This window comes from Echeneis naucrates, chromosome 14 (genome assembly GCF_900963305.1).
Source record: "Echeneis naucrates chromosome 14, fEcheNa1.1, whole genome shotgun sequence".
Taxonomy (NCBI): domain Eukaryota; kingdom Metazoa; phylum Chordata; class Actinopteri; order Carangiformes; family Echeneidae; genus Echeneis; species Echeneis naucrates.
Genome location: NC_042524.1, coordinates 22,197,957 through 22,212,410, shown reverse-complemented (window position 1 = coordinate 22,212,410; position 14,454 = coordinate 22,197,957). Strand labels below are relative to the sequence as shown.

The following is a 14,454-nucleotide window of genomic DNA, read 5'->3' as shown; positions in this document are numbered from 1 at the left end:
TTGCTTGTTTGTATTTGTGTGTGTGTGTGTGTGTGTGTTTTGTTGCTGTTGTTGTTGTTTTTGATTTAGCCATCTGTCTGTCTTCCTCCTGTGAGTGGACAGATAGTGGATCAGACAGCTTTGACTGGTGATATGCCTGCTTTTCTCTCAGATGTAAAACACCACATAAAAATATTTTCTGATTTATGCTTTTGTGAGACCTGAGCCTGAACAATCTAAAGACCCCTGTAATCAAGAGTCTCTTCAGTTTAGGGAGGATCTCTTTCATCGAATGCGCCAAGCTAGCTTCTTGAGCTTGTTCCTATCAGAGTTGACATCTTACATATGACATACTGGACTCCTCAAGGACTAACACCTCCTTTCTCTTCTTACCCCTCAGAACTTGCTCTATGCTCACCGAGACGGTCCCACTCTCCTGCATCAGGTTTGTGCCACTGGCACCTGTGGCTGCTCTGAGCTTTAGCATCATTCACCAGTGGCTTAGTGAATGTGATCACAGAATGTTGACTATCAACTGTAGCTCACCTGATCTTCACCTCCCAACCTGTTGGCTCTCACTCTTCCACTGGACATGCACCTTTCTAAACCTTCAACCTTTTATTCCTCTGCTCCCTTCAACTCTTGTCCTGAGGATGTTGTAAATGTGTTTTTTTTTTTTTTTGCTTACTGTGCTGCGTTTTATAGTTACTGATGTTGCTGCCTAGTCTGAAAACACGCTAAATTCATTAATTCATCTTCCACTGCTTATCTGTTTCCAGGTAATGGGCCAAGCAGCATAGTGGTTAGTGCTGTTGCCTTACAGCAAGAAGGTTGTGGGTTTGATTCCTGGGCATGGGGCCTTTCTGTGTGGAGTTGGGATGTTCTCTCCATGCTTGTGTGGGTTTCCTCTGGGTACTCCAGTTTCCTCCCAAAATCCAAAGACATTCTTGTCACTTATTTTATCACTTTTTCAGCCATTTTACTTTATGGTTTTTACTCCTCTGACATCTCACTGTTTAGCCTGGTGTAGCCTTTTGCTGCGTGGGTACCAGCTCCCTTTGATAATGGATATCCACTATTCTAACATGATTGCTGTAGGCTTTTTCGAAAGGGCCAATGTAAACCATTTTGAGAACTGAGTGTTCAGGAAACATGTTGAATTGTGAAAGGTTTGCAAGTTTTTCAATTTTTTCTATTTTTTTAAACTTATTCAACTTGTGTGCGGGCAGCATGGTAACATAGTGGTTCACACTGTGGCCCCACAACAAGATTACGGGTTCGGTTCCCGGAGCTGTGGCCTTTCTGTGCATGTTCCCCCCGTGCCTAAATAGGTTTCTTCCCACAGTCCAAAGACATGCGTGTTTAGGTTGATCAGTGACTCTTAATTGCCCGTCGTGTGAATGATTGTTTGTCTCTGTGTCCATGTGTTTGCCCTGCAATAGACTGGTGACCTGTCCATGGTTTACCCTGCCCTTGCTCAGTGTGAGCTGGCATTGGCTCCAACTGGAAATTAATAAGCAATAGAAGATGAATGACTCATACATTTAGGAATTAATTTATACCTGTTGGACTTCATTGGTCTTTTACTTTCAAGAAGCAGGGTCTGAGACTAGAGGGTGGAGGGAGGCTGAAACTTGTGCCTGTAAAGCACAAAAGCTCCAGAATCAAGTTATATTTCCTCATTAAATTGTCACATTGAATGGCTTTAATTTTGGTAGATTATATATGAGACTGTTTACAGTGGTTACTAATCTTCAACAAACCAATCAGAATGCTTTAGGTGATAGTTAAAAGATCTGCAGACTAGACTCTTAACAGCAATAATGATGCAAATTATTCTGACAAGTCTTCATTAGGTGTAGACTTAAGCTGGTCATAATGTAGTGGTTTAATGAGTTTTAAAATTCTCATCCTATCTGGTGTGTCCATTTAAACTTGTCTCCACCCCTGAGCTGCTTGTAAGCAGCCATAGGAGAGAGAGAGTGTTGCTTCCTTTCTTCCTCTGCTCAGTGCTGCAGTCGACACAGTCATTCAATTGGATTGTATGCAGGGAACAGAGAGAAGGAACACAACACAACCAGAAGACAGCCAGAAAAGATAAAACACAACATGCAGAGAGGTATGTGATGCATAAATTGGAATGAGAGGAAATATGCTAGCGTAAGCCTGGCAGATAAAGATAGAGTAAATCATAGATTACATACATTAGTGTTTCTGAAGTAAATCGTAACATGTTTGTTTCGGTGACCAACTCCTGGCTCACACTTGTTCTTTGGAAACCTAAAGATGGACAATCAATATCAGAGGGTGCAGGAGAATGTCGTTATTATAGGAAAACAGGTTTTCTATTTGGACTATTTGGAATTTGTCTGTGCCCACAGTTGCTTATTCACTCTTTTCTCCTGTTCCTGTTTTCAAAAAGTCAGGTTGTGCAGTCTGACTAGTTGGGCACTGTCAGGACATGTCAGGTTTCTTTACTGGTTGATCTTACTTGAGACGATAGCCAACCATGCCTCAAATTATTAGCTTTTTCATGCTGATGGCACTGTCAGGGGAAGCAGACTTTTTTATATCCTTACATCCTCTTTTACTTTGCTGAGAACAATTCCGTTCACAGCTTCATCATACGTGGCTGACTGGAAATCATGATGTGCCATAGAAAGTGCCTAAATGTAAAGTAAAAAAAGTAAAGAAAAATCATTTCTTTGTTGTGCTCAGGTGAACATAAGTTTATGTCAGTCAGGCTTGGCTCAGTTTCACTACTGAATGACTGAAGGAGTTTATCCAGCTGTAGTCACCGATGAATATACAGAGATCCACATTCCCCTTCAGACAAGAAAAAAAATTGTGTTGTTTTACTGGTGGCAAATCATGCTACCAACTTCAAGGAAAGTCATTTGTTATTTCATCTCACCATTAAAATGATACATGACATGTTTTAAGTGTACATCTTCTCTTTGTCATCACCTCTGCAGTCAGAATAATAAAACCTGAAATAAATCCTTTTCCACTTAACAGGGGATGTGTTCAGCTTCAGCAGCATCATTAAATTGACCTCCTCTGTCCCTCCCTGCAATGGATGCTGAATGTAGATCTGTCTGTCAGTCTTGATCCATTCTAATTTTGTGTTGCAGAGTACGGGCGTTTTGAGGCCAAAATCCATGACCTGCGGGAGCAGATGATGAACCACAGCATGAGTTCTGGATCAGGATCCCTGCGAACCAATCAAAAGAGATCACTCTATGTGAGGTTGGTCTGGTCAGATTTTCTCTTTCTTCTCTGTGATATCTGCACTGATTGAACTCATCATGCCTTGTTACTGTTGACTTTAAAATCAAATCAGATCAGATTTATTTGTTTTGCACCAAATCATAACAAAGTTACATCAAGGCACTTTACATATAGAGCAGGTCTGGACCAAACTCTTTATAAATGTATTTAAAGAGACCCAACAGATCCCCCGATGAGCAAGCACTTGGCAACAGTGGCAAGGAAAAACTTCCTTTTAGAGGCAGAAACCTCGAGCAGAACCAGGCTCAGGGGGGGCAGCCATCTGCCTCGACCGGTTATGTTGAAAGAGACAGAGTGAAGGAGAGAAGGAAAGAGGGAGGATATGGCTTGAGTTGGAACATCTTAGCACACTCATATACTTGGTTTGATATTCAAGCAAAAGGGCATTTGTTATTGTAGGAATCCCACTGAAGGAGCAGTCACTGCTCGTTCTAAGTTGATAAAGCTGTGATTCAAATTTCTTCTTCTAGACTGGATCTCTCACAGAAGAAGTGATACAGTGCAGTATGTATCCTGATCATCCTCATATCTCCTACTAATCAGGGTCTTGTTTGACTATGAGAGGTCAAAAGACAGCGGCCTTCCCAGCCAGGGGCTCAGTTTCAGGTATGGGGACATCCTCCATGTCATCAACGCCTCTGATGATGAGTGGTGGCAGGCACGCCGTGTAACCGTACATGGGGACAGTGAAGAGATGGGTGTCATCCCCAGCAAAAGACGGTGAGTAGAGATCAAATGGTTAGAACTGGGAGAAGCAGGGACTTTGGAGAAGTATGGTTATTGATATGTCGGTGTATGCAAAGGGGAGAGGGAAAGAGAGACGCTCAGTGCTTCCTCCAGCAGTCTAGGCCTATAGCAGCATAGCTAGAGTAGATGAACTTTAACTTTTTAACTATAAGCTTTGTCGTACAGAAAGGTTTTAAGCCTGGTCTTGAAAATTGCTCAAGAGTCCACTTTCTGGACCGATAACGATGCCTCCCGATTTACTCTTGGAGAGTCTAGGAACCACAAGTAAACCTCCATCTAGAAAACGGAGTGGCCTACGAGGACAATAAGGAACTATGAGCTCTATGAAATATGATGGAGCTTGGCCATTAAGAGCTTTATTTGTTAACAGAAGGATTTTAAATTCTATTCTGAATTTTACCAGCAGCTAATGAAGAGCAGCTAACACAGGAGAGATGTGAGCTATTTTCCTAGTTCCTGTTAATATTCATGCAGCAGCATTCTGAATCAACTGAAGGGCTTTCAGAGATTTGTTTAGACATCCAGATAATGAAATATAGTAGTCCAGCCTAGAAGTTACGAATCCTGCATCCTCTTGAGACAGCATGTTTCTGATTTTCCTGTTTCTCAGGCAGCAGTAAGCTGCCCTACTGACTTGTTTTATGTGAGGGGCAAAGGACAAAAGTTACTCCAAGGTTTCTTACAGTGGAGCTGGAAGCTAAATTCATGCCATCCAGACTGATTAGATGATTAGGTAGGGTTTCTCTGAAGTGCTTACGGCCGAGTACAATAACTTCAGTTTTGTCAGAATTAAGGAGTAAAAAATTATGGGTCATCCAACTTTTACGTCTTCAAGACATGTCTGCCAAATGAAGTCAGGCAGAGAGACTGACTTCATTTGGCTTCATTGATAAATACAGTGTCATCTGCATAAGTGAAAAGTGAAATTGGTGCTGTGTTTCCTCATAATGTTGCTCTGATGGGGTTGAGAAAATCAGGAGCTTTGCAGTGAAATAATGTTTAATGCATTTGAACTATCTGAGTAGTAGACAATATGTGGCAACACGGTGGCATCGTGGTTAGCGCTGTTACTCCACAATAAGAAGTTTGTGTGTTCGGTCCTTTCTCTGTGGAGTGTGCATGTTCTCCCCCTGCTTGCATGGGTTTCCTCAACGTACTCCAGTTTCGTACCATTGTTGAAATATTAGGTTTAGGTTAACTGACGACTCAAATTTTATTGTAGGTCTGAGTGTGAGTGTGAGTGGTTGTTCTTCTTTGTCTGTATCTGTATGTTGGCCCTGCGGTGGACTGCCAACCTGTCCAGGGTGTACCCCACGCTTGCCCAATGTGAGTTGGGATTGACTCCAGTTTCAGTGACCCTGAAACGGCTAAGCAGTAGAAAATTAATTAATAAATGAGACAATGTTGGGACTAATTACAGTGTGTCAGTACAAAAGGCAGTCCTTGAGTTAACTGCAGTAAAGTCGGCAGTTCTTCAGATAATGTCAGTAGAGTAGGCGGTCCATCAGATGACGTCAGTGGAGTAGGTGGTCCTTCAGACGAGGTCAGTAGTGTAGATGGTTTTTCAAAGGATGTTAGTAGACCAGGTGGTTTAGAAGACGATGTCAGTGGAGTAGGCAGTAGAATAGGTGGTTCTTCAGACCTCAGTACAGGAGACAATTCTTCTATGGGCATCAGTAGAGTAGTAGAGTAGCATCAGTAGAGTCCTTGGGAAAAATCCAGTGAATTGGCAGACCTTCAGACACCAGTGAAGTAGTTCCTATAATGGAGAAAGATTGGAGCTTGTGTATCCTGTATGCATCTTGGGCTCATTCACATCTCTATTTAGAGCTGGTACCTGAGAGGATGTTGATAGCAGGTCTGAAAATGGCTATGCTCTCCTCATACCCCATGGGGATCATGGAGGGATAAGAAAATAATATAATAATAATTTTAAAAAAGTACCCATGGGTAGAGTGTGGGATAAGAAACCCTACTGCAGAAAGTGTAGCATTAAAAATAAAGACTAAATGAGGGCTGATGGATTATTTTGCCATCAGGAGCACGGATCAATAAGTGGTCTGTCTGCAAAGGTGAAACCATTACAGACATACAAGCACATTTTTATCATCTTATTGATTTTCTCTGTGGTTAATGGTGACTGAGAAGAGTCCTTTTTTGTGTGGTCAATGAATGACTATTCTATGCCTGGCAGGGTGGAGAGGAAGGAGCGAGCGCGTTTGAAGACGGTGAAATTCAATGCCAAGCCTGAATCCTTTGATTCGAAAGGGGTAAGTGCCTTCTAATCACTTTCTATTGGAACATGAGTTACGATTTCTCGTATAGATGGGATTTAACAGTGAACTGTGTGTGTATCTTGTTCTCACTGCAGTTTGATGTTCATACACTAGTTCTTAAAAGGGATAGATTTCATTGAATGAGCAGAACATTAGCCAGGTTCATTATGTAAAACAACAGATTCAAAGATGTCACACCACGAGAGCCCAAAATTTCTAAAAGCTGTGTGACAGTGATGCTGCTGTTGATTTTTGACAGGGATTCTTGACATTTTTTACCCTGTCTGCATAAAGTAAAATTTTTCGATGTGAGTGAAATCTCACTTATTTTGTCTTTTGTCTGTCTATTGACCGTAGCTCGAGTAGCGTTTTAAATTTTTCAACCACGTTTTATGTCAGCCCTAGGAATGAATTGAAAAATGCAAAAAAAAATGTAAACCTTCAAAAGAAAGTAAATTGAACATTTACACCATCCCACTCATTTGCTATATAAATACAATTTTTAATGAACTTCATTCAACTTCATTCATTAAGATGTCAGTTAATCATCAAGAGCCTGATTTTTTTTTTTCCTTCATATGATAGACTGCCTGATCATTATTTTGAATCACATCCCCTCCAGTTCAGTCTCTTCTTTCTATCACTGCATGTGTTTTTGCCTTTACTCTAACTATACCTCAGTTATGTTACATTTCTCATTGCATGTCTCACTAACTCTTCTCACACCTTGCTTTTACTTTAAATGGCTTTGGTGCAACTGTGGTATGTCAAGAAGTGCTAGGACCTGCAGATTATCCAGATGTTGAAAAAGTCTCAGGGCTCTATTTTCATGAAATGGACAGCAGCTCACAGCTTTTGCCCAATGTGCCAGGGGCTCACCTGCCGTCATCTTGGAACTAGGTGGGATCTGTCACACTTACATGAGACTGATTTGACCAAGATGAGAGCTCTTGTGTCAAACCTAGCAAACCAGGGTATCAGTTATTGGCTTGGCCAATTAGCAGAATTAGCATTCTAAAGTGACTCATAAGCATGCCAGAGCCAGCTAAATTAATTACTGATATTGCAGCAAAATGTTACTGGCTTTCTCAAGTGTGTTTATCTTACCTTCTTACATTGCAGCAATGACAAATGGACCTAAAAAAATAAGTAAGTTAAGGTACACTGTATACAGGAAATTATAACCACCAGGCCCGCTTTTTACCGTGTCGCAATTGCAAAATCTATTTAGATCTATTCAGCAATCATTTTGTTAAAATCTGCCTTTCATTAATTGATTGAATTGAATTATCTATGAAAAATATATAGAAAGAGGAGAATGATGATTTAAAAAATGCTCATCACAGATATATAAAATGGCAGCTAGAAACTACCATTTTGTGGTCAGACATTAAATAGATCACAGCCTCATTTTAATCAGGATTTTACATATGAATTGTGCCACTGTACTATACCTGTGACTCTGGGAGAAACAGATTCAGTTTTTATTGAAGAACTTCTTGACATTCCACTTTCTTCAAGCAACTGTTTTGTCTGCATGACTGTGCCAGATATACCTGTTTGCCCCATGCTTTCTCTCCCTTCACAGTCATTCAATGACAAACGTAAAAAGGTTGTCATCTTTACACGAAAGTTCCCATTCTACAAGAACAAAGAGAGTGAGCAAGATGGCAGTGATTCTGACAGTAAGTAAGCTCACAGAGACACGTGTATGTACATGCCGAGTCAGTGTAGCTTGATTCATTGTGGAAACCTCTTCTGGCTCCTCTCAATGTCTTGTCCAGTTGTCCTGATTATCTTCATATTTTTAGGTTGGATACCAAATAGCCATAGTTGTGTCCTGGTGTAATTGCCCCCCCTGCTGACTGCTTGGTGCCTGCACTGAGGGTCCACAGTTCTCCCGTTTCACTGCTTTTTTGCTTATATTGCGGCTGTCCTCCTTTCTATCTTTCTTCTATTCTGGCTGTCTTTGGATGGCCAACAGGACATCCTGGGGATAGGTGATGATGGGTATGGGACAAAAATGTTCAGTAAGTTGGTCAAACAATGACTCCTTGTCTCTGTTTCCTTGTGGATGTGTCTTGGCCTGCCTTGTTGCATGATGGATTTCATTGGATTTCTCTGGCTTTGAAACTTGTCGCAAGCATTTTTATTAAACTCCAGGGTTGGGTTACAATGAGTGAAAGTTTACCAGGAACAAACATCATGGAAAGATTTTCTTGTCTTTCAGATAAGAAATCTTCTGTTTACTCTTTTTATTAATATGATGACAGGAGGCTGATTCAAGTTCTCCTGTCCTTCTTGTTTTATACTGTTTAATGGCATGACTCCCTAACTTATATCAGCACACTGATCAGACTTTACATGTTTATGGTTAATGCCCTTACTCAACCCATCCTCTTACACAGGTTGTGTTTCATGCATGTTTGCATGACACTGGCATAAACTGGGATGTTTTTCTGTCTTTGCTGGTTAGCATGTTAGGGTGAAGCACAACTCAGTTATGTCTGTTTTTCAAGTCATGTTGTAATATGATGTTGACTGTTTGAGCAAATTTTCTGGAATGCAGATAAATACACAAGACATTAAAGATTAGCCTTTATTTTGAATGGTAATTTTCTGTTTCTGTTTAGGTGAAGAATAATGTGCAGTACAGGAATTTATCAAATAGCAGAATTTCGGTATCATTCTCACAGTTACAAAATTAGAAGGGGTAAAAAATCACAACTGCCTGAATGTTTGTTTCACTTAAGAAAGAAAAATATCACTTGAGGTTTTTTTTGCTATGTCATTAAATTTCATATTAAGTTTTATGCGATTTTGCATTTAATTTTAATTGTTAAATGAAACGGTACCAGCGCTGTTGCTGTGTCTGATAAATACATAATTTATCTATAAACTACCTATCTATCTATCTACATCAAAGATTTGAAGCTATTTTTTTTTTTTTTTCTTGAACATGAGGTTGATAGGTCAATAAAGTAACAAGAGACACGTTCTGTGACACATGCATGTAGCTTTGGCCAAATGTGGCATGTTATTTATGTCAGCAATGAGCATTTGTCTAAATAACATGGTAACATTTCTCACCACCTGTCCACCAGGGAGTCAAGAGGAAGTAATTCTTTCATATGAGCCAGTGATACAGCAAGAAAGTAAGTTCTGAATGAATATGTCATCAAAGTCTGGCCACAGCATTTTCTTGGATTGTTCCCATGTATATAGATTTGGATATTTTAAACTGTGCTACGTTTTGGATTTGGAATTTGCATCAAGGGTTTAACCCCTGGTTACAGAAGTATACATTTCAGTTTGGTGGTGTGGCTTATCTTGTGATGCTCAATACCACATTTGAACAACCTTGATGTACAATGAGCTTAGAAACCTGGCAGCATTTAATGAACCTCATCACATGTTGTGAATAAGTACATGCAGAAGGAGCCTGGGAAGGGGGAGGTCTACATGCCTGAAAGCTGGCAACCATGTAGCAGAAGGGAGAAAGAGATCAACATTTTATTCAGAGTGAATCTGCAATAAACGATAAAATGGAGAGCCAACTCTTAGTTGGGATCCTTGATTGTCAGAGGGTCTATAGGCACGGTCAGGGCCAAAGAAAGGTTTTGGAACGACACAAATAACTACCCACCATATACTAAACATAGTACATTACTATATGTATATTTCTTTACTTTTTGTTTGTGATATTTCAATTAATATATACACTAATTAATGAGACAAACATAGTTTATTGTCAATAATCTCAAAATTATCCAACAAAATTTACAAAAAAATCCCCAAGAGTTCATAGCACTGTATTATTTTGTTAAGTAATTGATCAAACATTTTATACTATCCAAATACATACTATACACACTAGCTGAAATCACTAAATGAGCTACAGAATGCATATTGGTGCTTCAATAGTTTACAGTGTCTGCAGTGGTTTGCGTCAATCACTTATGATGCTGTGTGCCAGGAGAGAGCTGCTTTCAGTAGGAAAGACCAACACTTTTGTCTAATATAGTCCATATTTAATATGTATCTTCCAATGCAGCTTTGCACATAAACAAGATCTAAGTCCATATTAACATAAACCTCCATCAGATGTACCTTTGCTCATCACCAATGGTGTTCAAGTGGTTTCTCTTTCTGTCTTTGTTTCCTTTAAGTTACTTATGCCAGACCAGTCATAATCCTTGGACCAATGAAGGACAGAATCAATGATGATCTGATATCAGAGTTCCCAGACAAGTTTGGGTCTTGTGTGCCACGTAAGTAGTTAATGGAAGCAGAGCTGAACTTTGTTCAAGAGTGTTCATAGTTAAAGAAGATTGATCAGAAACTGCAAGTAGTATTCCATATAGTTGTATAATGATATGATGTAAAACTAACAGGATCATATCTGATGATGACATCATCTGGTCCTCACACCAATGTCTCCTGATATGATACCTTTCTCCATTTAATTCACTGAATCTGTCAGCCTGATAATGAAAAGTCTTGATAACACAGAGAAGAAATAATGATCTAGTGAAATACAATGCACATTGTTTAGTGTAGTTCTATGTATGGTTGGTGTTAATGTATAATCGTTGATTAGAAAATATGGTAAAATCAATTACTGAATTAATTGCTTGTAATTTTTGTTTATATCATAAACAATCATCATAGACAAAACCTCCAAACCTCTAATCTCCTCTAAGCTAATCAGTCAGTATAAATGACACCAAATGTGTTTTAAATTGAACACAAAAAACAGACACTAAAATGTTCAAGTTAACTTTTTTTTCATGTTACATAAAAAGCACCTGTATTCTGGTGCTTCCTAATTCTCACCAGCTGGTGCTAAATATCAATTCAGAAGTGTAATCTAACAAATAAATTGTTAAACTGCAATTACATGCAGCATATGGTTCATAGTATACAATTAGTTGTGATCTGACCAGCCTTCCAAACATATTATCCACACACTACTGTGAAAGAGGAAGACTAATATTTAGACAAGGGATGAATAGTCAAGAAAGTTCGACATCAGTACAGTATTTGGGGCCCCTTTGCATCCGTTTTTGTGTGCATGCAACCCCGGCAACCACAGTAACCCCAGTTCAACCCATGACCTCACTCCTTTGTGTGCTTCTTCTTCTTAAAATTATAATGTTTTTATTTGGCATATTTTGATTTATCCATCTCCTTTATTTTAAACCATAAAAAGCTGCTGTCAGTTCAGGGCAACAAGGTAAGCGATGGGACAAGCTTTGCTGTTTTTTGTTTGTATGTTTGTTTTTTTCAACATTAGCAATGAAATCTTTGTGTAGGTCCCATTAGTAATCGTACCCTTTGGGTCAAGTTAGGTTAACCCTACCCCAAACCTAGCCCTGCCACGCAGGATATCTAGTTTTATACTGTATGTATAATATCACAACCACTTTCCTTTGTTTTAAGATGTCAGTGATTTTTTTTTTCTTTTTTTTTTCTCTAATGTGAGTAATTTTTTCAGCAGGAAATAATCATGTTCACAGTTTGTAGTTTGGTTGCACACAAGAGGGAAATTAACCCCATTGGCCTCCATGTATCAATACATCAATTAGAAAAAAAGTGTAAGTCATTTCTAAAAAATTGTAATAATAATAATTAATGAAGAAAATTACATATCCAAAAACCTGCGATAGCCTTCCACTATTACCAGCAGTCTTCTTCATAATCACATCTCTTGATATGGCACTTGCTAGCAGATGGCGAGTGGATTTGAGATAATTTTATAAGATTGCTGTTTTCTTTAAGACAACAATCCAACCATAACACAGGTGCTGATCAGCATTTGCTTGGTTAACTTCTCACTTAATTATTCCTCACACATCCCATCCCACTCTTCATGTCTGTGACCACATTTTCATGTCTTATTGAATCTCATGTATACAAACTCATAAGTAAAATTTATGAGTAGTAAGCATTACCATGATCTTGCCGAAACGGGGACCCTATAGCAATATAAAACTAAGTTTTGCTAAATTTTGCTCTTTGTACCAAAGATACCACTCGGCCAAAGAGGGACTACGAAGCTGATGGACGAGACTACCACTTTGTGATGTCCAGAGAGCAGATGGAGAAGGACATCCAAGAGCACAAGTTCATTGAGGCGGGACAATACAATGATAATCTTTATGGAACCAGTGTCCAGTCTGTGAAATGTGTGGCTGAAAGGGTGAGCATCCCTCTCTCCTTTTGTGAAAGCTTTGTGATAGCGGGACCTGAGGTGGAGGACCCTGTATTAGACAACTCATGTTTATCTGTGATTTCTGCACCATTTGAATGACAATGCTGTTTTAGTTTTAATCATGGGAAGGTTGTTCATAGGTTTGATGTTATAGCCTTGATGTCAGTATTTCTATGATTTTGTGTGGTAAATTCCTGCCTCTGTCTCAGGGTAAACACTGCATTCTGGACGTTTCTGGAAATGCCATCAAACGACTACAAGTAGCACAACTCTATCCAATTGCCATCTTCATAAAACCTAAGTCTGTTGATTCCTTAATGTGAGTATTCATTCAGTCTTTCATTACAATCCACAACCTCTTTGACATACAGTCTTTCAAGCTGAGGTCAGGTATGTTACCTTTTGAAAAATGTATTTTTTAACCCACTATGAAAATATGATGAACTATTAAATGAAATAGTTTTAATAAGATGGTTACATTTGTTATTCTTCTTATACTGTAACATCACTTTGAGTAAATGTACACACATAGAACACATAATGAACTGGTGCAATGCAAAATAAATCCATACCGTACTTGGGCCCAATGTTTGTTATCTTCTGGCCCAGTATACAGGTATGCAACTCTTCTTGACCCAACTCTTGACCATATACGACTTTATTGTCAAGTTGTCATTTTTCTGATAAGTTTAGTTTGGTTCATTACTTGATGCTGTAAATTGAGAAGATGATGGTCATAAAGATGAGAATTTCACACTGTAGCGCATTAATCAACAACTCTAACTGTAAGAACAATAAAAGGAGGCTGGTATGGCCAGATATTAAACATACAGAAAAGCACTGATGTAATACATTGAAATGTCATATAGAAGTTATGAGGTTATACACTGCGTTAACACCAAAACTACCTTTGTACCTGCTTCTATTTATATCACTGTTATGTTCTCAACAGCTTGTATACTCCTTAGAGGCACAAAAAATGGGACCTTAAAGTAAAGGCTTCCCTAGAAATTTCTTCTGATATTGTGTTATGTGTGTCCCTGTACAGGGACATGAACAAGAGACTGACAGAGGAACAAGCCAAAAAGACCTTTGACAGGGCAATGAAGCTGGAGCAAGAGTTTGGGGAATTCTTCACAGGTATGACATGAATAAAACAAACATGAAAGACATGCAGTACTACTCCAACATAAGGCCAGCTGGATAGTTCATTCTTTTACTGTCATCTGTGGTGCACGAGAATATTCAAAGCTGAAATTATTAAAATCAGACATTTAGACATGCATGTGTGAAAAGGTTCACTTTTGTTTGTATTAGTAAACATCTACTTCTATTCAAAGCTATTTATTATTTGCTTTTTCTCAAATATGAAAGATGCAATCATTTCATAAAGACACGTGAGATCATGTTCATGTCTAATCATTTGTGATAATATGGATGGAGCTAGATGAATGTGCTCCATGCAAAGATCCAGAATACATAACAGTTGCCTTTGCTTTCCAGCCCTGGTTCAAGGAGACAACTTAGAGGACATTTATAACCACTGCAAACAGGTCATAGAGGAACATTCAGGACCCTATATCTGGATCCCCTCAAAGGAGACACTATAATAACTCACTCTGGAAGGGTATCTGGACTTCTAGGAATTAGTAATAAGTTGTAACATACGATAACTGTATGGCAATGAATAGTCTTCAGAAATAATTATTCTGAATGTTTTTTTTTTTTTTTTCGTTTTCTCTTTTTTCTGATTATTGCTTAATTTCTCAACCAACTTGAATGTTCCCAAATGTGTTAGGAAATGTTAGGTCTTGAAATATGAACTATTCCCGTATTTGTTGATTTTTCTTGGAACTAAAAGGACACGAAATTTAATGGAAATAAAATAAAATTAGTGCGTGTCCATGTTGGCACTGTGTAAAATTTCATATATGAATATGGAGATGG

General features: G+C 38.8%; 1 protein-coding gene across 2 annotated transcripts in view; it reads left to right on the top strand.

Moving 5' to 3' along the window:
* Positions 1 to 14,180, top strand: part of dlg2 (discs, large homolog 2 (Drosophila)) — a 256,903-nt gene extending 242,723 nt beyond the window's left edge. The window contains exons 17-27 of one of the 2 annotated variants that reach the window (XM_029518554.1): positions 3,114 to 3,228; positions 3,814 to 3,990; positions 6,212 to 6,287; positions 7,882 to 7,978; positions 9,398 to 9,448; positions 10,463 to 10,564; positions 11,506 to 11,529; positions 12,323 to 12,495; positions 12,717 to 12,826; positions 13,556 to 13,647; positions 14,011 to 14,180. In XM_029518554.1, coding sequence (XP_029374414.1) covers positions 3,114 to 3,228; positions 3,814 to 3,990; positions 6,212 to 6,287; positions 7,882 to 7,978; positions 9,398 to 9,448; positions 10,463 to 10,564; positions 11,506 to 11,529; positions 12,323 to 12,495; positions 12,717 to 12,826; positions 13,556 to 13,647; positions 14,011 to 14,117 — 1,124 coding nt within the window. In that variant the 3' untranslated portion in view covers positions 14,118 to 14,180. The remainder of the gene's footprint in view (positions 1 to 3,113; positions 3,229 to 3,813; positions 3,991 to 6,211; positions 6,288 to 7,881; positions 7,979 to 9,397; positions 9,449 to 10,462; positions 10,565 to 11,505; positions 11,530 to 12,322; positions 12,496 to 12,716; positions 12,827 to 13,555; positions 13,648 to 14,010) is intronic. The other variant, XM_029518553.1, reaches the window with a different exon arrangement.
* Positions 14,181 to 14,454: the final 274 nt, after the last annotated feature.